Here is a 24,903-nt window from a genome sequence, read left to right as displayed (position 1 = left end):
CCCTGAGGAAGCTCATCGTTCTTCACACATGGCCTTGACGTCCCCAGTCACTTGCTTGGAGGCCCCCCAGGTTCCATTCTACATAAACCATGCTGCCATGCTCTCAGCTTACTCAAGCTTCATCCATATGCAGGAAGGGGATCCCCAGGGAAAATACCAGGCAAAGACTCCAAACACACAGACCAAGGAAGGCATGTGGAAGCATGAATAACATGCTGACTCTCATCCTCAGAAAGAGCTCACAGCTTAACTTCTGCGAGTTCTGAGATGCTCCTGGTCAATGAGCACAGTGTGCCAGGCCTCTTCTCCATGTTGTCCTCTGGCATATTCTATCCTGCACCCTGGGAAATCAGATCTCCAGGACAGTATTTCCAAACCAGGAGCTGAGGAGCACTTGGATGCATGCTAACACAGATGGAAAACTTCAAAAAACATAATTAGCAGATTACCACCCCACCCACCAAATAACAAACAAACAATAAAACAATTTTTACTACACAGGTTTCAAGTATGAACTGAATGAGAAAAAATAGTGCCTACAGGACCAACACCACTGTTCATACCATCTAGTCCTTCAGTAATCTCAGGTGGAAATACTGCACACCAGTAAGAAGCAGCATTTGTGGAATCCATGTCGTGAAAGCTCTAAGCACAATCTGCATTGATTTTATTCTCAAGATAGGGAAGACCTTCAAATCATGTCTCTTGGAGCCTGGCAAAGGATCTTGCCCAGGAACACTCTGAGACCATGCTGCCTCACGATTTGCTTTAGAAGACCTTAATCCCCCATTCTGGAATGTGTTTTCAACACAAGTAGACATCTCCTTCTTATGTTGTGGCATGCAATGTAGAATATTGATTTCCTTTTCCCTGAAGCAGTGGGACTTCTCACCAAAGGTCACGGTTCACTTCAGAATAAGGCCAGGTCCCATTCAGTGCCATTGCCACATTCACCTCCTCCAGATGATACACTTTCCCTTCTCACCACAATGCTCACTCCAACTTTCACAGACCCTTCCCAGCAATGACAGATCTGAAACCTGCAAAACCCTGCCAATGGTCCCATATGCACAGGGACCATCTTGCAGATTCACTTCCAGATTCACTGAAAGAACATCAAAACAGGCCAGTGTGTGACATGCCACATGACCAACTCTCTTTCGAATAGAGATGTAATAACAGCTAACATCAATGGCTATTGATTTCGTTCTGAGAGATGACAACCCTGTTGGTGAAGGAGCGAGACACAAACATCATGGCATCAGTGTCAGTCACTACAATAGCCTACAGCATCCTGCATGGATAGAAGACTTCACAGCATAACTTATCAGAAAACATGAGGCCAAGAGTGTTCTGGTTTTCCAGCTACACAAGAGGTTTCCAGAATGGACCTGAAGAAAACACAAAACAATATCAACAGTAGGCTCGGCATTCAGCTACTTAAAGGGCTTTCAATAGTGCCTGCTGCACAGTCACCACCAGACCAACTCTTCCTGGACTGCAGTCCTACAACAGTCTCGAACAGAAATGCTATACACCAGTAACCAAGAGGATTTGCAGAAGCCATGTTGTGATGAAAATCCTTGAAAAATTACTTCCACAAGCACATCGTTTTACTGACCAACCTGCCGCGGAATATCATCGGAAAACAGAACAGAAGAAGTGGGAAAAAAAGTGAAAACACAACGGGCAACTTACCGCGCCTGAAGAGTATGGGGAGAGCGAAGGTCCCTTCTCGGCAGAACCGTTTTCTGCCGCGGGGCCGGGCGGCGGCGGGCAGTTGGGGCTGAAAACCATCAGGTCGCTCTTGCCCGCGCCGTCCGCCACGCACAGGCTCCGGCTCTGGCGCTGCGAGTACGACCAGCTGCCCACCTCGCTGGCGCACACCAGCGTCGCCGGACCGGGCCCCGACAGCACGGCCGCCCGCGGCGCCCAGCGCGACGCCCCGTACAGCACCACCGCCAGCAGGAACAGGCTCGACACCGCGCAGATGGCCACCACCAGCCACACGTTCGTCGCCGCCGCCGCCGCCGCCGCCGCCGCCGCGCCGCCCTCCGCGCCCGCCGCCGGCCGCAGCCCCGCCCCCGCCGACACCGCCCCCGCCGCCGCCAGCGCCGCCTCGGCGCCCTCCACCAGCGACACGCTCAGCGTGGCCGTGGCCGAGCGCGACGGCTCCCCGTGGTCCCGCACCACGATCAGCAGCCGCTGCCGCGGGCCGTCCGCCTCCTCCAGCGCCCGCGCCGTGCTCACCTCGCCGCTGTACAGCCCCACGCGGAACGGGCCCTTGCCCCGCGGCTCCCACAGCTCGTAGCGCAGCCACGCGTTGTAGCCCGAGTCCGCGTCCACCGCGCGGATCTTCGCCACCACCTGCCCCGCCGGCGCCCCCCACGCCGCCCACGCCCACAGCGACCCCGGCGCCGAAGCCGACGCCGACGCCGACGCCTCGCCCGCAGCCCAGGGCCCCGGCCCGCCGCCGGCAGGCGGGAGCAGCGCCGGCGCGTTGTCGTTCTCGTCCACCACGAAGAGCTGCACCGTGGCGTTGCCGCACAGCGGCGGCTCGCCCGCGTCCACCGCCCGCACCTCGAACTGCAGCACCTGCAGCTCCTCGTAGTCCAGGGGCTGCAGCGCCCACAGCCGCCCGCTCTCCGCGTCCACCGACACGTAGCTCGACGCCGGACGCCACCCCGACCCCGACCCCGCGCCCGCGCCGCCCTCCGCCACCGAGTAGCTCACGCGCCCGTTGCCCGCCTCGTCCGGGTCCCGCGCCCACAGCCGCGCCAGCTCCGCGCCCGCCGCGTTGTTCTCCCGCGCCAGCACCGTGTACACGGCCTGCGCGAACGCCGGCGCGTTGTCGTTCACGTCCGACACCGGCACCCGCAGCCCGCGGCTGGCGCGCAGCGGCGGCGCCCCGCCGTCCTCCGCCCGCACCTCCACCTCGTACTCCGACACCCGCTCCCGGTCCAGCGCCTCCCGCAGCACCAGCGAGTACGAGCCCGCGAACGTCGCCACCAGCCCGAACGGCGACGGCGGCCACACCGCGCACCGCACCCGCCCGTTCGACCCCGAGTCCCGGTCCGACACGCTCAGCAGCGCCACCACCGTCCCCAACGACGCGTCCTCGGCCACCGGCACCGACAGCGACGTCACCCACACCTCGGGCGCGTTGTCGTTCACGTCCAACACCTCCACCACTACCTTGCAGTGCCCTGACAATGGCGGAACGCCCTTGTCTCCCGCTTCGATTTGTAACTTGTATAAGCGAACTTCTTCAAAGTCCAGAGTGCCCTGGAGACGGATCTCTCCGGTCTGCGGATCAACGCCAAAGACATCTCTCTTGGCAGCAGGAACTGAACTGACAATGCTGAAGAAGAATTCGTGATTAATTCCCTCGTCCGGGTCTGTGGCACCCACGTGCGCCACCAGTGTTCCCTCTGCCGCGTTCTCCGGCACCTGCACTTTATACACCGACTGGTTGAACTGGGGCGCGTTGTCGTTCGCATCCAGCACCGACACCACCAGCTCCACCGTGCCCGTCAGCGACGGTCTGCCCCCGTCACTCGCCGTCAGCACCAGACGGTGCTCGGCCAGCGACTCGCGGTCCAGACCTTTCGTCAGCACCAGGAACAGCGATTCAAGATGTTCTTCACTCCGCTGCAAATCCAGAGCGAAGTGCTCGCTGGGGCTGAGGGTATAGGAGAGCTGCGCGTTGGCTCCGATATCCGCATCCGACGCGCCCTCCAGCGGAAAGCGGGACCCCGGCAGCGACAGCTCCGCGATGCTGAGGTTTTTGGTGGCGGCGGGGAAGAGCGGGGCATTGTCGTTGATGTCGGTGACCTCCACCTCCACGTGGAAGACGCGCAGCGGCCGCTCCAGCAGCACCTCCAGGCGCAGGGCGCAGGGCGCGCTCTTCCCGCACAGCTCCTCCCGGTCCAGCCGCGAGCTCACCACCAGCGCCCCGCTCGCCCCGCTCACCTCCACGCTCGCCCGCCGGCCCTGCGACACCAGCCGCAGCCGCCGCGCCTCCGCCTCGCCCGCCTCCAGGCCCAGGTCCTGCGCCAGCCGCCCCACCACCGTGCCGCCCTTGGCTTCCTCCGGCACCGAGTAGCGCACCTGCCCGCCGCCCAGCGCCCAGGCCGCCTGCAGCACCAGCACCCGCACCACGGCCCGCACGCACACCGACATGGCCGCCGCCGCCGCCGCCCGCGCCCCGCACGGCTCCCGCCGCCGCCGCCGCCGCCGCTCTCCTGCCCGCCCCGCGCCGCTCCCCCCGCGCGCACAGCCGCCCTTCCCGCCGCCCCGGGGCGGAGCCGCCCTCCCGCCGCTCCCGCGCCGTTCCTGAGCCTGCAGCGACACCGTGTGCTCCGCCGCCTCACTCGCGCCCGCCGCCGCCAGCACGGCAGCGACACCGCCCCGCCTCGCGGGACACCCCCGGCACTCGCGGGACACACCGCGGCGACGGCGCCGACACCGAGCCCAGCACGGGCCGAGACAGCAGCGCTAACGAGGGGGCAACAGCCCCGCAGCGCTGCGCTCCAGACGGCGCTCCCCGCACACCGACCGGCTCCCAGCCCTGCACGCACCACGCCGACGGACGCTCCTCCTTGCTTCTTTGCTTGCTTGCTTCCTTTCCCGTCTCTCTTCTCCTTTGCTTCTCCTCCATTCTCTGTCTTGCTTGCTTTCCTGCTTGCTTTCTTGCTTGTCTGCATTCTTCTGGACATCTTTCCTTCTTTCTCTTCTTTCCTTCTTTTCTTCTTTCAATTCTCTTCTTTCCTCCTTCTGTCTTTGCTTCTTTTCATCCTTCCTTTCCTTCTTTTCCTAATTTTCCTTGTTTTCACTTCTTTCATTCATTCTTTTCCATCCTTCTGTGGCTCTTTCCTCCCTTGTTTCTCTTCCATTCTCTGTCTTCCCTCCTTCTTGCTTGCTCCTTCCTTGCTTCTTGCTCATCTGCATTCTTCTCGATGTCTTCGTTCCTTCTTTCTTTCTCACAGATTCTTTCTTCATTCGTTCTCTACCTGTCTCCCAGTTCCTTCTTTCATCCTTGCAGTGACGTCTTTCCTTTCTCTTACTTCTTTCAGCCTTTCAGTTTCTTCATTCCTTTTCTCTTCTTTCATTCATCCTGCAGTTTCTTCATGCTTCTTTCTTTTCTTCAGTCCTTCTATCCACCTGCTTCTCTTCCTCTTCTCTTAACTTTTCCTTTTCGTCTTTCTCCTCTTTATTTTCTTTTCCTGCTTTAGCAAAATGCTTTCCAAATGCCTGCACCACTCTTCCAGTCAAACTTGGACATGCTCTGAGGCAAGACCTCTTCCTCACCGCCTTCCATTCAGCTCTGCACAAATCAATTAGCACTTAGGAGGAACATGTCCCCCTGGGAATTACTCTAGATGAGCCACTGCTGACCAGAGGACCTGGATGCCCGCTGCAAACAGGTTCCATACAGCTGAGGTGAGTCTTTCACTCCCTTTCAGTGCACTGCAACCAGCACTCCCCACACACCGACCGGCTTCCAGCCCTGCACACACCACGTGGACAGAGGCTCCTGCTTGCTTGTTTGCTTCCTTCTTTTATTTCTCATCTCACTCCTCTTTTCTTTCTCCTGCATTCTCTGTCTTGCTTGCTTTCCAGCTTGCTTCTTTCTTGCGTACATTCTTCTGCATGCATTTTTCTTTTGCATGCTTTCTTCTGCATGCATACTTCTTTCCTTCTTTCCTCCTTTTCCTTCTTTCACTTCTTTCATTCTCTCTGAAACTTCTTTCAATTTAGCTCTTAATTCTTTTCTTATGTGTTTTATTTCATTCAATCTTTTTCTGCTTTCATTCTTTCTGTTCCTTACTTCCTTCTTTCTTGTACCTTCTTTCATTCTGTCAATTTCATCTTTCATTCTTACAATATCTTCAGTGTTTCTAGGGAAGCTGGACTGTACAGAAAACATCAAGCTATGCAAAAGCTCCCCTGTCATGGGAGAGTTTGTGGTGCTCTCTGGCACGCAGCTATCACACGGGAAGCTGTCACGCAGGAGAGAAGAAAACCAAAGAATCCCATTCCACCTCGCTGTAGCAAAAGATTTGCCAACAGCGTAAACACGGAGAGCACTTCTTCCCCTCCTCCCCACTTCTTGGTCAATGCCACACTCCGGCTTCCACCCAGCATCACTGTTTCCCACACGCAAGGCCCATTTCCTACTCAGTATCATCCTGCTCAGTGCAAAATGCCTGCCCCTTCTCTGTGCCACTCACAAAATCACTGCTACAACACATGAACGATGCTCCACCCCACCGACACAATCCAGCTCCAAACCCACCTCTGAGCATCACCCTCTGCAAAGCCTCACCTTCTCCCACAACTGCCAGGATCTCCCCCCCTGCACAAACGGCACTCTCAAGGCTTTGCACTGGCTCAGCAATCTCAGATGGAAACGGAGAAAGCTGGACCGATGGACAACATTTACAGCAGCTTCTGATGGAGCAGCCACTCCTCATGCTCAGGAACACAGGAGTCAAAGGCCATCTGCCAGACTGCTGCAAAGCCAGGCCTGTGGTACAGAAGAGTGACATGAAGGAAAACCAAGTGGGCAGACAACAACAAAACTCTACGTAGAACCTGGGGAGGCCCTGGAACACTGGGCTAGGAATTGAAACAAATAGCCTTCCTTGGAGACAGACAGACCTCGACGGGATGAGGCCCTGACCAGCCTCATCGAAATGCAGTGTTCGTCCTGCTCTCAGCAAGGGAACCACGGATGTCCACATGTCACCTTCAGCACGAGGTACCTTAAGGTCCCCACCATTCACTTCCACTGCAAAAAGGGAGGTCGTCCCAGGAAAACATCAGCTTCCAACAAGTTACCACCAAACACAAGGCAAGATCGCCCTGACCAAGTTCACCCTGGGAACATCCAAAATGGCTCAGTCCTGCTCAGTGCCACTGACATGTTCACCTCCACCAGATACCACACTTGCTCGCCACACCCCAAAGCTGACTCCAGCTTTTGCAGAACCTTCCCATCAATGAAAGCACCACAGAGAAGCATACAAACAGAATCACATAGACACTGTCTCCAACACACCCTCTGCAGTTGACCCTTCCAGTTTTCTGTGCTTCAACAATCTCAGATGCAAACATTACAGGGGGATGAGGAACACGGTTTATAAAGGTGATGGTGTGACAGCCCAAAAGGCAATGGGTGCTCATTTCATTTTGTGAAAGAACACCCCAGATGTTGACAAGCAAAGCACTCTTATGGATAACATCAACTCTATGCATGTATGTGTTACGTCTTATTTCAATGAAGAGTTCTGGGGCTTCTGAAGGGGGTGGCTGTGAATGCCAATGGATCACAGCAAATTGGACACCATATGTTAAACCGTTTCTCTAGCCAGAAAAATAAGGCTACAAGCAGACAAAGACGAGAGCAGAATTGTTTCATGTGCCTCCCTGGAACACATTTCTGAGCAATCAACCAACATCACAAGTGCATATAAATGTCTTCCCAGTAGTTCGGTGGTTTTCTGTCAAGAAAATGAAATAGATTCATGGATGCAGAATGGGTTTAAAATAGATATTCTCATTCGAAGTTATCAGTGATGTCTAGGGAAACTGGACAGAACAGAAATCATCAAGCTTTGCAAAAGCTCCTCAATCATGGGAGAGTGAGCAGTGCTCCCTGCCACACAGCTATCACATGAGAAGCAAGAGGCAGACCTGAAAGCCAATGACATTCTCGTAAGGACAACCTCCGCTCTAAACCAGCACCCACACTCACAGCCAACTGCCCAAGTGTCTGCTCTCTGGCAGCAGCCACAACTCAGCAGACTACATCTCATCTACCGTTACCAACATATTTCCAGTGTGAGAGAAGAAAAATAGCAGAGGAGGGAGTGGGACATTTTTGTTACAGGACAGAAGAAAACCAAAGGATCCCATTCCACTTCATTGGAACACAAGGTCTGGATAACACTGAGAATACAGACAGCACTTCTTCCTGTCCCTCCCAAGAATATGAGCAGAGGAAAGATCTCAGGGAGGTCTTCTCAAGCAGAAACATCATTAGTTGGAAAAGCTCAACGTTCAGGCAGACATGATTAAAGGCACCTATGGCAGATGTTTTCACAAGCAGGAACATCATAACAACAGGGAGTGAGGACATGCAGAACTCAATTACAGAGGGCCCTCAGGAAGCTCATCTTTCTTCACACATGGCCTTGCTGTCAACAGTCACTTGCTTGGATGCCTCCCAGGTCCCAGGTTCCCACATAAACCATGCTGCTGTGCTTTCAGATTACTTGAACTTCCTCTACATGCAGGAAGGGGATACACAGGGAAAACACCAGGTGAAGCCTCCAAACACACAGAGCAAGACAGACATGTGGTGGCATAAATAACATGTAGCCTCTCATGCTCACAAAGGGATCACAGCTGAATTTCTGGATATTCTGAGCCAATGAGCGCAGTGTGTAAGGCCTCTTGTCCTCGTTGTCCTCTCGCATATTCTATCCTGCACCCTGGAAAATAGGAACTCCAGGAACGAAATTCTAAACCAGGAGCTGAGGAGCTCTTGGATATGGGCAAACAGAGATGCGAAAGTTAAAAAAAATACATCAAAAGGTGCTTACACACATGAAGTCCATAAAACAAACACCAATGCAATGCAAGAAAAAATACTAGAACAAACACCAAAGCAATATCATGTTCCATTACCAGCTCTCTGTGAGAAGGAGGAAGACTCCAACATCGCTGTGTCATGAGCATCACACACCCCACCAACTGCATCCAGCTGTAATGAGCATGAGCTGGGCACAAGAAAACAATCACACCACATTTACCAGCACTCCAAGGACACAACCGACGCCAGTCACCGCAGAATGCATACGACTGGCACAGTCAGATCCTCTGAAGCCATCCTCAAACAAAACACCTTGGCTCATGCATCAAACCGGCTTCTTTCTTGCCCTGACCTCTGGCTGTGCTCTTCTACCTCTGTACTGCAGAGAACACTACTGGCATACTCATAAAGGGAAAAAGTATAACATGGTTTCAGATGCATCTTTCCTTTTACAAACTACTTTCTGGTGGTAAAGAGAGTGAAAAAGTCGGTATATTTTCAAAGAGCATAAAAAGAGATGGGGGACACAAGCATGGCTTGCAGAGAGCGGAGACATGGTGATCACAAGCAACTGCAACGCTACACAGAATCCATGCAACAGAAGGATAGGGAGGGAGTCAAAATACCTTCCTCTGACATATTCTGACCCGCACAAGACAAGGCCCTCTGCAATCTCATCTAACGCAACTCCAGGCCTCCACACAAGGACAACACATCCCTGCTTCGAGGGAAATCACCCCGCCCACTTCCTGGTCCACTTCTCTGCAATGCCTGAAGTTTTTCCTTCTCATTCAACACGTCCCAGAGGAGAAAGAGGGATTCACAGCTGATGAAAGGCAATTTGCCTCAAACGACATCCACACCATTTCAACACCACATATTGTCTCAAGTTAAGGAAGACCTTCAAATCGTGTCTCTTGGAGCTTGGGAAAGGGTCTTCCACAGCAACACTCTGGGACGGTTCTGCCTCAGGCTTTGCTTTAGACACCCATGATCCACCATTCTGGGACGTGTTCTTAACACAAGTACGCATCTCTTCTTCTTCTGTTATGGCATGCAATGCAGATCCTTTTCAAGTTCATCGCTCACATCAAGAAATGGCCAGGTCCCATTCACTGCCATGGCCACATTCATCTCCACCTGATTACATGATTTCCCTTCCCACCCCAAGGATCACTCCAGCTTTCACAGACCCTTCCCATCAATCACAGCTACAAAAAATGAAAAATATTCCAATGGAACTAAATCCACCATGTCTGGCAGACTCTTTGTAACAACTTCTAAGCAGGGCTCTGTGTGACATGCCACTTCCCTGACAAGGAATACAAATCCACAGTCAGAAAAGCCCAAAGACCCAAGTGTCACCTTCGTCATTTCTTCTTGACAGGACAATCAAAACACACAAAGTTCTCAACAAGAACAGAAACAAAACAGAGCACAATGACAATAGCAGGCTTGTCATTCAGCTACTTAAAGGGCTTTCAACAGTGCCTGATGGACAGTCACCACCACAGACTCTTCCTGGCTTGCAGTCCTTCAACAGTCTCAAGCAGAAATGCTACAAACCAGTGACCAACAGGACTTGCAGAGGCCACGTCGTGACAGCTCTAATGAAATTTGGCATTGATTTCATTCGCTGTGAGAAAAACTCAGATACTGAACAGCTGGTTTCAATAAGATGTCCCAAAGCAAGAGATGAGGAGATCTTCGAGATACAAAGACAAAGATGCAAAAGTCACCATCAGCTGATTACAGACAGTAATACACTGTCTCAGCACAATAATAGGCACAGGCATACATGGCCACAACTAGAACAAGTTGAACAGACACCAACGGTGCTCACCGGCCCTGTGTACCATTTGTAACTGTGTGAGAAGAAATAAGACACCAATATTAAGGAACCATAGGTATCAGACATGACAATGACTTTCCACCATTACGCACGGAGAGAAGATTTCACAGCTGACCCTGTACAGCACGAGAGGTTTCCAGAAGGGCCCTGTCCTGGCAGCAGGAGGGGGGATCCAAGTACACCAGCCCTTGACAGGCCCCACGCTGGGGCACAGACCCAGGCCACAGAGCTGTCAGCACTCACAGCTCGAGCACCTGACGAGCACCAAGCGGCTGCGGGCCCGGGGACGGCGCCCACCTGCCACAACCGCTTCCGAGGGGATGGCTAGGAGCGGGGACGGGGAAGGTAAGGGAGAGGAAGAGGGAAAGACTAAAGAGAGAGGACACGGGCAATGAAGAGGGAGAAGATGAGGGGGAGGAAGAGGGCAAGATTAAGGGTCGAGAGGAGGGCAAGTGGCACTGACCGTGTCCAGGAGAGCGGGCGGCTCCTGCGGCGTCTCCTTCGGCGCGGGGCCGGGCGGCGGCGGGCAGTTGGGGCTGAAAACCATCAGGTCGCTCTTGCCCGCGCCGTCCGCCACGCACAGGCTCCGGCTCTGGCGCTGCGAGTACGACCAGCTGCCCACCTCGCTGGCGCACACCAGCGTCGCCGGACCGGGCCCCGACAGCACGGCCGCCCGCGGCGCCCAGCGCGACGCCCCGTACAGCACCACCGCCAGCAGGAACAGGCTCGACACCGCGCAGATGGCCACCACCAGCCACACGTTCGTCGCCGCCGCCGCCGCCGCCGCCGCCGCCGCCGCCGCCGCGCCGCCCTCCGCGCCCGCCGCCGGCCGCAGCCCCGCCCCCGCCGACACCGCCCCCGCCGCCGCCAGCGCCGCCTCGGCGCCCTCCACCAGCGACACGCTCAGCGTGGCCGTGGCCGAGCGCGACGGCTCCCCGTGGTCCCGCACCACGATCAGCAGCCGCTGCCGCGGGCCGTCCGCCTCCTCCAGCGCCCGCGCCGTGCTCACCTCGCCGCTGTACAGCCCCACGCGGAACGGGCCCTTGCCCCGCGGCTCCCACAGCTCGTAGCGCAGCCACGCGTTGTAGCCCGAGTCCGCGTCCACCGCGCGGATCTTCGCCACCACCTGCCCCGCCGGCGCCCCCCACGCCGCCCACGCCCACAGCGACCCCGGCGCCAAAGCCGACGCCGACGCCTCGCCCGCAGCCCAGGGCCCCGGCCCGCCGCCGGCGGGCGGGAGCAGCGCCGGCGCGTTGTCGTTCTCGTCCACCACGAAGAGCTGCACCGTGGCGTTGCCGCACAGCGGCGGCTCGCCCGCGTCCACCGCCCGCACCTCGAACTGCAGCACCTGCAGCTCCTCGTAGTCCAGGGGCTGCAGCGCCCACAGCCGCCCGCTCTCCGCGTCCACCGACACGTAGCTCGACGCCGGACGCCACCCCGACCCCGACCCCGACCCCGACCCCGACCCCGACCCCGCGCCCGCGCCGCCCTCCGCCACCGAGTAGCTCACGCGCCCGTTGCCCGCCTCGTCCGGGTCCCCCGCCCACAGCCGCGCCAGCTCCGCGCCCGCCGCGTTGTTCTCCCGCGCCAGCACCGTGTACACGGCCTGCGCGAACGCCGGCGCGTTGTCGTTCACGTCCGACACCGGCACCCGCAGCCCGCGGCTGGCGCGCAGCGGCGGCGCCCCGCCGTCCTCCGCCCGCACCTCCACCTCGTACTCCGACACCCGCTCCCGGTCCAGCGCCTCCCGCAGCACCAGCGAGTACGAGCCCGCGAACGTCGCCACCAGCCCGAACGGCGACGGCGGCCACACCGCGCACCGCACCCGCCCGTTCGACCCCGAGTCCCGGTCCGACACGCTCAGCAGCGCCACCACCGTCCCCAACGACGCGTCCTCGGCCACCGGCACCGACAGCGACGTCACCCACACCTCGGGCGCGTTGTCGTTCACGTCCAACACCTCCAGCTCCACGCTGCAGTGCCCTGATAACGGGGGCGTCCCCTTGTCTCTCGCCTCAATGCGAAAGTCAAATACACTGACTTCTTCAAAGTCCAGAGGACCGACGAGTCGGATCTCGCCCGTCTGCGCATTAACGGAAATGAGATCTCTTCCACTCAGGGGAATAAAGTTGCTTGCGCTGTAGGTCACTTCACTGTTACTTCCCTCGTCCGGGTCTGTGGCACACACCCGCGCCAACAGTGTCCCCTCCTCTGCGCTCTCCAGTACCTGCACTTTATACACCGACTGGTTGAACTGGGGCGCGTTGTCGTTCGCATCCAGCACCGACACCACCAGCTCCACCGTGCCCGTTAGCGACGGCCTGCCCCCGTCACTCGCCGTCAGCAACAGACGGTGCTCGGCCAGAGACTCGCGGTCCAGAGATTTCTTTAATACAAGATAAGGAATGATATTCCGTTCATTTCTTTTTGTAATTCCAGAGCGAAGTGCTCGCTGGGGCTGAGGGTATAGGAGAGCTGCGCGTTGGCTCCGATATCCGCATCCGACGCGCCCTCCAGCGGAAAGCGGGACCCCGGCATCGAATTCCGGATGCTGAGGTTTTTGGTGGCGGCGGGGAAGAGCGGGGCATTGTCGTTGATGTCGGTGACCTCCACCTCCACGTGGAAGACGCGCAGCGGCCGCTCCAGCAGCACCTCCAGGCGCAGGGCGCAGGGCGCGCTCTTCCCGCACAGCTCCTCCCGGTCCAGCCGCGAGCTCACCACCAGCGCCCCGCTCGCCCCGCTCACCTCCACGCTCTCCCGCCGGCCCTGCGACACCAGCCGCAGCCGCCGCGCCTCCGCCTCGCCCGCCTCCAGGCCCAGGTCCTGCGCCAGCCGCCCCACCACCGTGCCGCCCTTGGCTTCCTCCGGCACCGAGTAGCGCACCTGCCCGCCGCCCAGCGCCCAGGCCGCCTGCAGCACCAGCACCCGCACCACGGCCCGCACGCACACCGACATGGCCGCCGCCGCCGCCGCCCGCGCCCCGCACGGCTCCCGCCGCCGCCGCCGCCGCCGCTCTCCTGCCCGCCCCGCGCCGCTCCCCCCGCGCGCACAGCCGCCCTTCCCGCCGCCCCGGGGCGGAGCCGCCCTCCCGCCGCTCCCGCGCCGTTCCTGAGCCTGCAGCGACACCGTGTGCTCCGCCGCCTCACTCGCGCCCCGCCGCCGCCAGCACGGCAGCGACACCGCCCCCGCCTCGCGGGACACCCCCGGCACTCGCGGGACACACCGCGGCGACGGCGCCGACACGAGCCCAGCACTGGGCCGAGACAGCAGCGCTAACGAGGGGGCAACAGCCCCGCAGCGCTGCGCTCCAGACGACGCTCCCCGCACACCGACCGGCTCCCAGCCCTGCACGCACCACGCCGACACACGCTCCTCTTCCTCACTTGCTTCCTTTCCCGTCTCTCTTCTCCCTTCCTTCTCCTCCATTCTCTGTCTTGCTTGCTTCCTGCTTGCTTTCTTACTTTGCCTACATTCTTCTGGACGTCTATTTTCATTCTTTCTCTTCTTTCACTTCTTTCCTCCTTCCATCTTTTCTTCTCTGCTTCCTTCCCGTCCATTTCCTAAATTTCCTTCTTTTCCTAAATTTCCTATATTTTCTAAATATTCCTAATTTTCCTAAATTTCCTTTACTAAATTTTCTTTTCACTTCTTTCATTCCTTTCTTTCCCTCCTTCCCTGGCGCTTTTCTCCTTTGTTTCTCTTCCATTCTTTTCTTGCTTGGTTCTTGCTTGGTTCTTGCTTGCTTCTTCCTTGCTTCTTGCTTGCTTGCATTCTTCTCGATGTCTTCCTTCTTTCTTTCTCTTCTTTCTTTCCTTTTCTTCTTTCTTTCTTTCTTTCTTCTTTCTTTTCTTTTCTTTTCTTTCTTTCTCTTAGATTTTTTCTTCATTTGTTCTCTACCTCTCTTCCTGTTTCTTGTTTCATCCTTTCAGTGCCTTCTTTCCTTTTAATTTCTTTCATCCTTTCAGTTCCTTCTTTCCTTTTATTTCTTTCATCCTTTCAGTTCCTTCTTTCCTTTTTTCTTACTTCTTTCATTCATCGTACGTTTCTTCATGTTTCCTTTCTTTCATTCACTCCTTCTATCCATCTGCTTCTCTTCCTCTCCTCTTTCCTTTTCCTTTTCTTCTTCCTCCTCTTCATTTTTTTTCCTCCTTTATCAAAATGCTTTCCAAATGCCTGCACCACTCTTCCAATCTAGCTCAGAAATGCTCTGAAGCAAGACGTCTTCTTCCTCTTCGTCACCGCCTTCCATTCTGCTTTGTACAGCATCCCTTAGCACTCAGGAGGACCATGTCCCCCCGGAAATTTCTCTGATGAGCCACTGCACACCAGAGGACGTGGATGCCAACTGCAAACAGTCTCCAAGACCTCCATACAGCTCAGGTGAGTCCTTTCACTTACTTTTACAAACTGCAACCTTTCATGACTGTCCTGCTGCCTGCTCACACTGAGATGGAAAGCAACAGGAGAGGAACAAGAGCAGGCAGCGGTGCTCTGTTGCTCCAAATCTACAGCCATTACACAGCTACGTTCCGTCCATCCAACATAATGATATTGCAGTTTAAATAGCAAAAAGCCATGCATTGCTCGCTTCAACACATCCTTCTCTGAGTACGATCCACTAACCTGTAGGATCAGTGCTTGCTTGTTTAGAAAAAGAAGCATTTCCATGACAGGAGAATTGCCTTATAAAGAACAACGTTAATGAAAGTTATCAGAGATTTCTAGGGAAGCTGGATGGAAAAATTTCCTTCAGATGTGGGACACCTCTGAAATCATTGACACCACACACTGCTCCCATACACTCATTCACTTTTGGAATGAGCCCTGCTACAAGAGACCCACCATCTCCACCAACACCAACTATGCAAATACACAGACTGGGGGAAGTAAAGTCCACAAAGATTACACCCACCACATCATGTCTCCTTAGAAATTTCCTCTATTTGTTACTCCAGGCAGACACCAGGGAAGGAACTGTTGCCACTGAGAGAAACTGTTTTGTTGTGTGTCCACATATTCACCAGAAGGCTCCAAACCTACAGGCATTCCCAGGCAATGTTCAGGTCCATCCAACATAAAGGAAACACAACTAAACAGCAAAAAAAAATACATACATCTGTCTCTCAAAACCACTAATTTTTGCATATGAACAGCTTACCAACAGCAATCAGTGGTTGGCTTGCTCAGAAAAAGGAATAGATTCATGCATGGAGAATTGGTTTAAAAGGGATATTCTCATTTAAAGTCTTCAGTGATTTCTAGGGAAGCTGGACTGTACAGAAAACATCAAGCTCAGCAAAAGCTCCCCAGTCATGGGAGAGTGTGAGGTGCTCCATGACACACAGCTATCACTCAGGAAGCTGTCACGCAGGAGAGAAGAAAACCAAAGAATCCCATTCCACCTCATTGAAACACAAGATTTGCCAACAGCGTAACATGGCGAGCACTTCTTCCCCTCCTCCCCACTTTTGGTCAATGCCACACTCTGGCTTCCACCCAGCATCACCTTTTCCCACACACAAAGCTCATTTCCTACTCAGTATCATCCTGCCCATTGCAAAATGCCCACCCATTCTCCGTGCCACTCAAAAAATCACTGCCACAACACCCGAATGTTGCTCCACCCCACCGAAACAATCCAGCTCCAAACCACACCTCTGAGCATCACCCCTCTGCAGAGCCTCACCTTCTCCCACAACTGTCCAGGCTCTTCCCCCCTGCACAAATGGCACTCTCAAGGCTTTGCACTGGCTCAGCAAATCTCAGATGGAAACAGAGAAAGCTGACCTGATGGACAACTTTACAGCAGCTTCTGATGGAGCAGCCACTCCTCATGCTCAGGAACACAGGAGTCAAAGGCCATATGCCAGACTGCTGCAAAAGCTGGCCTATGGTACAGAACAGTGGACATGAAGGAAAACCAAGTGCCAACAAAAACAATACTCTACACAAAACCTGGGAGGCCCTGGAACACTGGCGCCAGGGATTGACACAAATAGCCTTTCTTGGAGAGAGACAGACGTTGACAGAATGAGGCCCTGACCAGCTTCATCTAAATGCAGTGTTCGTCCTGCTCTCAGCAAGGGAACCACGGATGTTCATGTGTCACCTTCAACATGAGGTACCTTAAGGTCCCCGCCATTCACTTCCACTGCAAAAAGGGGACCATCCCCAGGAAGACATCAGCTTCCAACAAGTTGACAGGCAAACACAAGATCACCCTGCTCAAGATCACCAGGTCACCACTGGAACATCAGGAATGGCCCGGTCCTCCTCAGTGCCACTGACATGTTCACCTCCACCAGATACCACACTTGCTCGCCACAACCCAAGGCTGATTCCAGCTCTTGCAGAACCTTCTCATCAATGAAAGCACCACAGAGAAGCATACAAACAGAATCACATAGACACTGTCTCCAGCACACCCTCTGCCAGTTGACCATTCCAGTTTTCTGTGCTTCAACAATCTCAGATGCAAACATTACAGGTGAATGAAGGACAACAATTTCTAAAGGTGATGGTGGTGACAGCCCAAAATGCAAAAGGTGCTCATTTCATTTTGTGAAAGAACACCCCAGTATGTTGACAAGCAAAGCACTCTTATGGATAATATCAACTCTATGCATGTATGTGTTACGTCTTCTTTCAATGAAGAGTTCTAGGGCTTTCTGGAGGAGGTGGCTGTGAAGCCAATGTTAAAAGCACATGAAATCAGGACACCGTTATGTCAATCCATTTCTCTGGTCAGGAACAAAAAAAAAGCCACAATCAGGCAATGACAAGAGCACAATTCTTTCATGTGCATCCCTGCAATGCATTTCTGAGTAATGTGTCAACATCACAACTCCAGCAGCTCTACAGTTTCAGGCATCCTTCTGGAACCACACATAGCAAGAAGATTTCACAAGGTCCCCAACAAAAAAAACACAAACCACCCAACCAACGACATTTTCATGAGGAGGTTTCAAGGGCACACTGAATGACAAAGAATAGTGCCTACAGGAGCACTATGATCACCCTTTGTGTACTTGCACTCCCTCAGCAATCTCAGGTGTAAATGCTGCACAACAGAAAGAACACAGTGTTTGTGGAGCTCTTGTCATGACAGCTCGAAGCAAAATCGGCATTGATTTTATTCTGTCAGAGAAAACCTCAGATACTGAAAAACTAGCCTCAGTAAGATGTTCCAAACAAGGAACTGAGGACCTCCTGGATGCATGTCACAGAGATGTGAAAACTGAAAAAGAAAAACATAAAATAATAATACAGGGATTACATATAAGTGGAATGTAAGTCCATAAAACCAACAGCAATGGAATGGAAGAAGAACGAGTAGAACAAACATCAAAGGTGCTCCCCTATCTCATGTTTCTTTACAAGGCCTGTGTGTGAAGGAGCAGACTCCAACATTGCTGTATCATGAGCATCAGACAACCCACCAACTGCATCCAGCTGTAATGAACTTGAGCTAGGCACAAGGAAATAATCACACCACATTTACCAGCACTCCAAGGACACAAGCGAGGCCATTCACCAGAGAATGCATACGACTGGCACAGTCAGATCCTCTGAAGCCATCCTCAAACAAAACACCTTGGCTGATGCATCAAACCAGTTTCTTTCTTGCCCTGACCTCTGGCTGTGCTCTTCTACCTCTGTACTGCAAAGCACACTAGTGCATAATCATAAAGGGAAAAAGTATAACATGGTTTCAGCTGCATCTTTCCCTTTACAAACTACTTTCTGGTGGTAAAGAGAGTGAAAAAGTCGGTATATTTTCAAAGAGCATAAAAGAGATGGGGGACACAAGCATGGCTTGCAGAGAGCAGAGACATGGTGATCACAAGCAACTGCAACTCTACACGGAAGCCATGCAACAGCATGATAGGGAGGGAGTCAAAATACCTTCCCCTGACATATTCACTGTCACAAGACACAAGATTCCCCTGCACAAGACAAGGCCCTCTGCAACCTCATCTAATGCAATTCCAGCCCTCCACACAAGGACAACACATCCCTGCTCTCAAGGTAATCACGCCCTCCACTTCCTGGTCCACTTCTCTGCGATGCCTGAAGCTTTCCTTCTCATTCAACACGTCCCAGAGGAGAAAGAGGGATTCACAACTAATGAAAGGCAATATACACACTAGGCGTATACCTCAAATGACATCCAGACCATTTCAACACCACATACCGTCTCAAGTTAAGGAAGACCTTCAAATCGTGTCTCTTGGAGTCTGGGAAAGGGTCTTGCCTGGCAACACTCCGGCAACATTCTGCCTCAGGATTTGCTTTAGGCACCCATGATCTGCCACTGAGATGTGTGTTCTTAACACAAGTAGGCATCTCTCCATCGTGTGTTATGACATGCAACGCAGTCTTGATTTCCTTTCCAAGTCATGGTTCACATCAGGAAATGACCAGGTCCCATTCACTGCCATGGCCACATTCATCTCCACCTGATTACGTTTTCCCTTCCCACCCCAAGGATCGCTTCAGATTTCACAGACCCTTCCCCATCAATCACAGCTACAAAAATGCAAATAATTCCAATGATACCAAATCAACAATGTCTGCCAGATTCTTTGTAATAACTTCTAAGCAGGGCTCTGTGTGAAATGCCACTTCCCTAATGAGGAATACAAATCCACAGTCAGAAAAGCCCAAAGACCCAAGTGTCACCTTCGTCATCTCTTCTTGACAGGACAGTAAAGACACACAAAGTTCTCAACAAGAAGAAAAACAATACACAAAAAATCGACAACAGCAGGCTTGCATTCAGCTACTTAAATAGCTTTCAATAGTGCCTGCTGCACAGTCACCACCACATCGACTCTTCTGCCTGCAGTCCTTTAACATTCTCGAGCAGAAATGCTTCAAACCAGTAACCAACAGGACATGCAGAGACCATGTTCTGGCAGATCTAATGAAAATCGGCATTGATTTCATTCTCTGTGAGAAAAACTCAGATACTGAACAGCTAGCCTCAATAAGATGTTCGAAAGCAGGAGATGAGGAGATCTTGGAGACACAACTACAGAGATGCCAATGCCATCATCAGCTGATTACAGACAGTAGCACAATAATAGGACCTGGCATACATGGCCACAACTAGAACAAGTTGAACAGACACTAACGGTGCTCACCTGCACCATGTCTCTTTGTAACAGTGTGTGAGAAGGAAAGACATCAATATTCACGTACCATAGGTATCAGACATAACGCATGAAGAAATGGCTTCACAGCTGACCCTGTACAGCACGAGAGGTTTCCAGAAGGGCCCTGTCCTGGCAGCAGGAGCGGGGCTCCAAGCACAACAGCCCTTGCAGGACCCGCGCTGGGGCACAGACCCAGGCCACAGCGCTGTCAGAACTCGCAGCTTGAGCACCTGACGAGAAACCGAGCGGTCGCGGGACTGGGTACTGTGCCCGGCTGCCACAACCGCTTTGAGGGGGGCGGGCGGGAGCAGGAACGAGGAAGGAGCAGAAGAGAGCGAGGAAAAGATTTTAAAGAAGCAAGGAAAAGGGAGAAAGATTAAGGGGCAAGGAGGAGGGCGAGTGGCACTGACCGTGTCCAGGAGAGCGGGCGGCTCCTGCGGCGTCTCCTTCGCGCGGGCCGGGCGGCGGCGGGCAGTTGGGGCTGAAAACCATCAGGTCGCTCTTGCCCGCGCCGTCCGCCACGCACAGGCTCCGGCTCTGGGCGGCTGCGAGTACGACAGCTGCCCACCTCGCTGGCGCACACCAGCGTCCGCCGGACCGGGCCCCGACAGCACCGGCCGCCCGCGGCCGCCCAGCGCGACGCCCGTACAGCACCACCGGCCAGCAGGAACAGGCTCGACACCGCGCAAGATGGCGCACCACCAGCCACACGTTCGTCGCCGCCGCCGCCGCCGCCGCCGCCGCCGCCGATGCCGCCCGCCCTCCGCGCCCGCCGCCCGGCCGCAAGCCCCGCCCCCGCCGACAACCGCCCCCGCCGCCGCCAGCGCCAGCCTCGGCGCCTCCACCAGCGACACGCTCAGCGTGGCCGTGGCCGAGCGCGACGGCTCCCCGTGGTCCCGCACCAACGATCAGCAGCCGCCTGCCGCGGGCCGTCGCCTCCTCCAGCGCCCGCGCCGTGCTCACCTCGTCGCTGTACAGCCCCACGCGGAACGGGCCCTTGCCCCGCGGCTCCCACAGCTCGTAGCGCAGCCACGCGTTTTGTAGCCCGAGTTCCCGCGTCCACCGCGCGGATCTTCGCCACCACCTGCCCCGCGGCGCCCCCCCCGCCGCCCACGCCCACAGCGACCCCGGCGGCCGAAGCCGACGCGACGCCGACGCCTCGCCCGCAGCCCAGGGCCCCGGCCCGCCGCCGGCAGGCGGGAGCAAGCGCCGGCGCGTTGTCGTTCTCGTCCACCACGAAGAGCTGCACCGTGGCCGTTGCCGCACAGCGGCGGCTCGCCCGCGCTCCCACCGCCCGCACCTCGAACTGCGAGCACCTGCAGCTCCTCGTAGTCCAGGGGGCTGCAGCGCCCACAGCCGCCCGCTCTCCGCGTCCACCGACACGTAGCTCGGACGAGAGGCCGGACGCCACCCCGACCCCGACCCCGACCCCGACCCCGACCCCGACCCCGCGCCCGCGCCGCCCTCCCGCCACCGAGTAGCTCACAGCGCCCGTTGCCAGCCTCGTCCGGGTCCCGCGCCCACAGCCGCGCCAGCCTCCGCGCCCGCCGCGTTGTTCTCCCGCGCCAGCACCGTGTACACGGCCTGCGCGAACGCCGGCGCGTTGTCGTTACACGTCCGACAACCGGCACCCGCATGCCCGCGGCTGGCGCGCGAGCGGCGGCGCCCCGCCGTCCTCCGCCCGCACCTCCACCTCGTACTCCGACACCCGCTCCCGGTCCAGCGCCTCCCGCAGCACCAGCGAGTACGATCCCGCGAACGTCGCCACCAGCCCGAACGGCGACGGCGGCCACACCGCGCACCGCACCCGCCCGTTCGACCCCGAGTCCCGGTCCGACACGCTCAGCAGCGCCACCACCGTCCCAACGACGCGTCCTCGGCACCGGCACCGACAGCGACGTCACCCACACCTCGGGCGCGTTGTCGGTCACGTCCGACACCTCCAGCATCACGCTGCAGTGCCCTGACAACGGCGGAACGCCCTTGTCTCTCGCTTCGATTTGTAATTCGTGGACGCGCACTTCTTCAAAAGTCCAGAGTGCCCTGGAGACGGATCTCCCCGGTCTGCGGATCAATGCCAAAAGACAATCTACTCTTGGCAGCAGGAACTGAACTGACGATGCTGAAGGAAAATTCGTGATTAATTCCCTCGTCGGGTCTGTGGCACCCACGTGCGCCACCAACGTCCCCTCCGCCGAGTTCTCTGGCAGACGCCACTTTATACACCGACTGGTTGAACTGGGGCGCGTTGTCGTTCGCATCCAGCACCGACATCACCAGCTCCACCGTGCCCGTCAGCGACGGTCTGCCCCCATCACTCGCCGTCAGCACCAGACGGTGCTCGGCCAGAGACTCGCGGTCCCAGACCTTTCGTCAGCACCAGGAACAGCGACTTCATATTTTCATCCGAAGATTTCATATCGAGAGCGAAGTGCTCGCTGGGGCTGAGGGTATAGGAGAGCTGCGCTGTTGCTCCGATATCCGCATCCGACGCGCCCTCCAGCGGAAAGCGGGACCCCGGCAGAGCGACAGCTCCGCGATGCTGAGGTTTTTGGTGCGGCGGGGAAGAGCGGGGCATTGTCGTTGATGTCGGTGACCTCCACCTCCACGTGGAAGACGCGCAGCGGCCGCTCCAGCAGCACCTCCAGGCGCAGGGCGCAGGCGCGCTCTTCCCGCACAGCTCCTCCCGGTCCAGCCGCGAGCTCACCACCAGCGCCCGCTCGCCCCGCTCACCTCCACGCTCGCCCGCCGGCCCTGCGACACCAGCCGCAGCCGCCGCGCCTCCGCCTCGCCCGCCTCCAGGCCCAGGTCCTGCGCCAGCCCGCCCCACCACCGTGCCGCCCTTGGCTTCCTCCGGCACCGAGTAGCGCACCTGCCCGCCGCCCAGTCGCCAGGCCGCCTGCAGCAGCACCAGCCCCCGCACCACGGCCCGCACGCACACCGACATGGCCGCCCGCCGCCGCCCGCGCCCCGCACGGGCTCCCGCCGCCGCCGCCGCCGCCGCTCTCCTGCCCGCCCCGCGCCGCTCCCCCCGCGCGCACAGCCGCCCTTCCCGCCGCCCCGGGGCGGAGCCGCCCTCCCGCCGCTCCCGCGCCGTTCCTGAGCCTGCAGCGACACCGTGTGCTCCGCCGCCTCACTCGCGCCCGCCGCCGCCAGCAACGGCAGCGACAACCGCCCCCGCCTCGCGGGACACCCCCGGCACTCGCGGGACACACCGCGGCGACGGCGCCGCCAATCGAGCCCAGCACGGGCCGAGACAGCAGCGCTAACGAGGGGGCAAACAGCCCCGCAGCGCTGCGCTCCAGACGGCGCTCCCCGCACACCGACCGGCTCCCAGCCCTGCACGCACCACGCCGACGGACGCTCCTCCTTGCTTCTTTGCTTGCTTGCATGCTTTTCCCGTCTCTCTTCTTCATTTACTTCTACTCCGTTCTCAGTCTTGCTCTGCTTTCCTGCTTGCTTCTTGCTTGCATGCTTTCTTCTGCATGCATACTTCTTTCCTTTTTCTCCCTTTTCCTTCTTTCACTTCTTTCCTCCTTTCACTTCTTTACTTCTCTCACTTCCTTCCTTCTCTCACTTTGTTCCGTCTTTCATTTCTTTCCTTCTTCTGAAACTAATTTCCTTCTTCATATACCATTCATTCTTTCTCTATTTTCCTTCATTATTCTTTTAATTTTTCATTCAATTCTTCTTCCTTTTTTATTCTTATGTTACTTCTTTTTTTTCTTTTACTTCCTTTCAGTCTTTCAATTTCTTCTTTTATTCTTACAATTTCTTCCTGGTTTTCTTCTTTCCTTCACTCCTTCCCTCCAACTGCTTCTCTTCCTCTCCTCTTTAATCTTCACATTTCCCTTCACATGCATTATCCTTCATAACCTTTCCTTTCCCTCCTTGCCGTTTTTCTTCTTCCTTCACTTTTTTTTCCTGCTTTATCAAAACGCTATCCAATGCCTGTACCACCCTCACCATCAAGCACAGACATGACATAAGCTCTCTTCATCTTCCTCACAGCCTTCCATTCAGCTTTGTACAGTGTCCTCAGCACTCACGAGGATGACATCCCCTCAGGAATTACTCTTCCAAGAACTCGCTCTACTCCTCTCAATAGGCCACATGCAGACCAGGATACCAGGATGCCCACTGCAAGCAGGTTTCCAAGGACTCCACACTGCTCAGGTGAGTCTTTCATTCAGCAGCTCAGAATCCATCATAACCCAGCATGCAAATCCTCCAAGATGGGGAAAAGCATGAGGCAAACGCAGATCCCACACACAACCACACACCAAGAAAGACACTTTGGTCAGCTCACTTGCCAACCACATGCCAAACGGTGAGCTCTCGTTTAGCTTTTCAGGTAAACATGCACTGCCAGAACATTCCAGCAGCAAGAACCTCAGGACACAGAGCAATTACTCCCACAAGAGACATCTCACCCATAACAAGAGCCAACCATCACAAAACCCAGCAACTCCACGAAGGTAACACCACTGCTTTTTCACTGAAAAAAAATACGTCAACCAGCAACACATCCCCAGAGAGAAAAGCAGAAGTATTCCTCCGCTACATGTCTTTCCTGCCACCTGCTCACACTGAGCTGGGAAGAAATAGAAAAAGAACGAGATCAAGCAACAGGACTCTGCTGCTCCAAACCTAAAAACATTACCCAGGCTACGTCCTGTCCATCCAACATAAACATATTGCAGTTAAATAGCAAAAGCTCATGCATTGCTCTCTTGAACACCTCTGAGTACGAGACACTTACCTGTAAGATCAGTGCTTGCTTGTTTAGAAAAAGAAGCATTTCCATAAGAAGAAAATGGCTTGTAAAGCACAATTCTTTAAAAGTTATCAGAGATTTCTGGGGAGGCTGGATGGAAAAATTTCCTTCAGCTATATGACACCTTGGAAGTCATTGGACACCACGCACTGCTACCATACGCACACTCACGCTTTGGAATGAGCTCTATTACAAGAGATGCACCATCTCGACCAAGGCCAACTACGCAAGTGTACAAACACAGGGAGGAAGTCAAGTGCACAAAGATTACACCCACCCCATCACGTCTCCTTAGAAATTTCCTGTATTTCTGAAATCAGGCAGACACCAGGGGAAGAACTGTTGCCACTGGAAGAAACTGCTCTCCCCAATGGTGTCCACACGCTCACCAGAAGGCTCCAACCTACAGGCATTCCCCAGGCAATGTTCAGTCCATCCAACATAAAGGGAACACAACTAAACAGCAAAAAATATATACACCTGTCTCTCAAAAACATATTCTTTGCAGATGAACGAG

At 55.5% G+C, this 24,903-nt stretch overlaps 2 protein-coding genes and 1 pseudogene across 2 annotated transcripts; all 3 read right to left on the bottom strand.

Moving 5' to 3' along the window:
* Positions 1-1,698: 1,698 nt before the first annotated feature.
* On the bottom strand, positions 1,699-4,182 carry LOC118254551 (protocadherin alpha-2-like; the record flags this gene model as incomplete). The annotated part of the gene is made up of 1 exon (XM_035559864.1): positions 1,699-4,182. A coding segment is annotated over exon 1 (2,484 nt), but the record flags the coding sequence as incomplete, so codon positions are not given.
* Positions 4,183-10,881: 6,699 nt separating this feature from the next.
* Positions 10,882-13,406, bottom strand: LOC118254395 (protocadherin alpha-2-like). Its single transcript, XM_050717006.1, is given in 2 exon segments — positions 10,882-12,876; positions 12,879-13,406. Coding segments are annotated over 2 exon segments (2,523 nt in total).
* A 5,863-nt stretch (positions 13,407-19,269) lies between these two features.
* LOC118254396 (protocadherin alpha-2-like) lies at positions 19,270-22,556 on the bottom strand (annotated as a pseudogene).
* Positions 22,557-24,903: the final 2,347 nt, after the last annotated feature.

The sequence above is a fragment of the Cygnus atratus genome, unplaced genomic scaffold (genome assembly GCF_013377495.2).
Source record: "Cygnus atratus isolate AKBS03 ecotype Queensland, Australia unplaced genomic scaffold, CAtr_DNAZoo_HiC_assembly HiC_scaffold_81, whole genome shotgun sequence".
In the NCBI taxonomy this organism is placed as follows: domain Eukaryota; kingdom Metazoa; phylum Chordata; class Aves; order Anseriformes; family Anatidae; genus Cygnus; species Cygnus atratus.
Note: the sequence above shows the minus strand (reverse complement) of the source record. Positions and strands in the feature narration are given on the sequence as shown.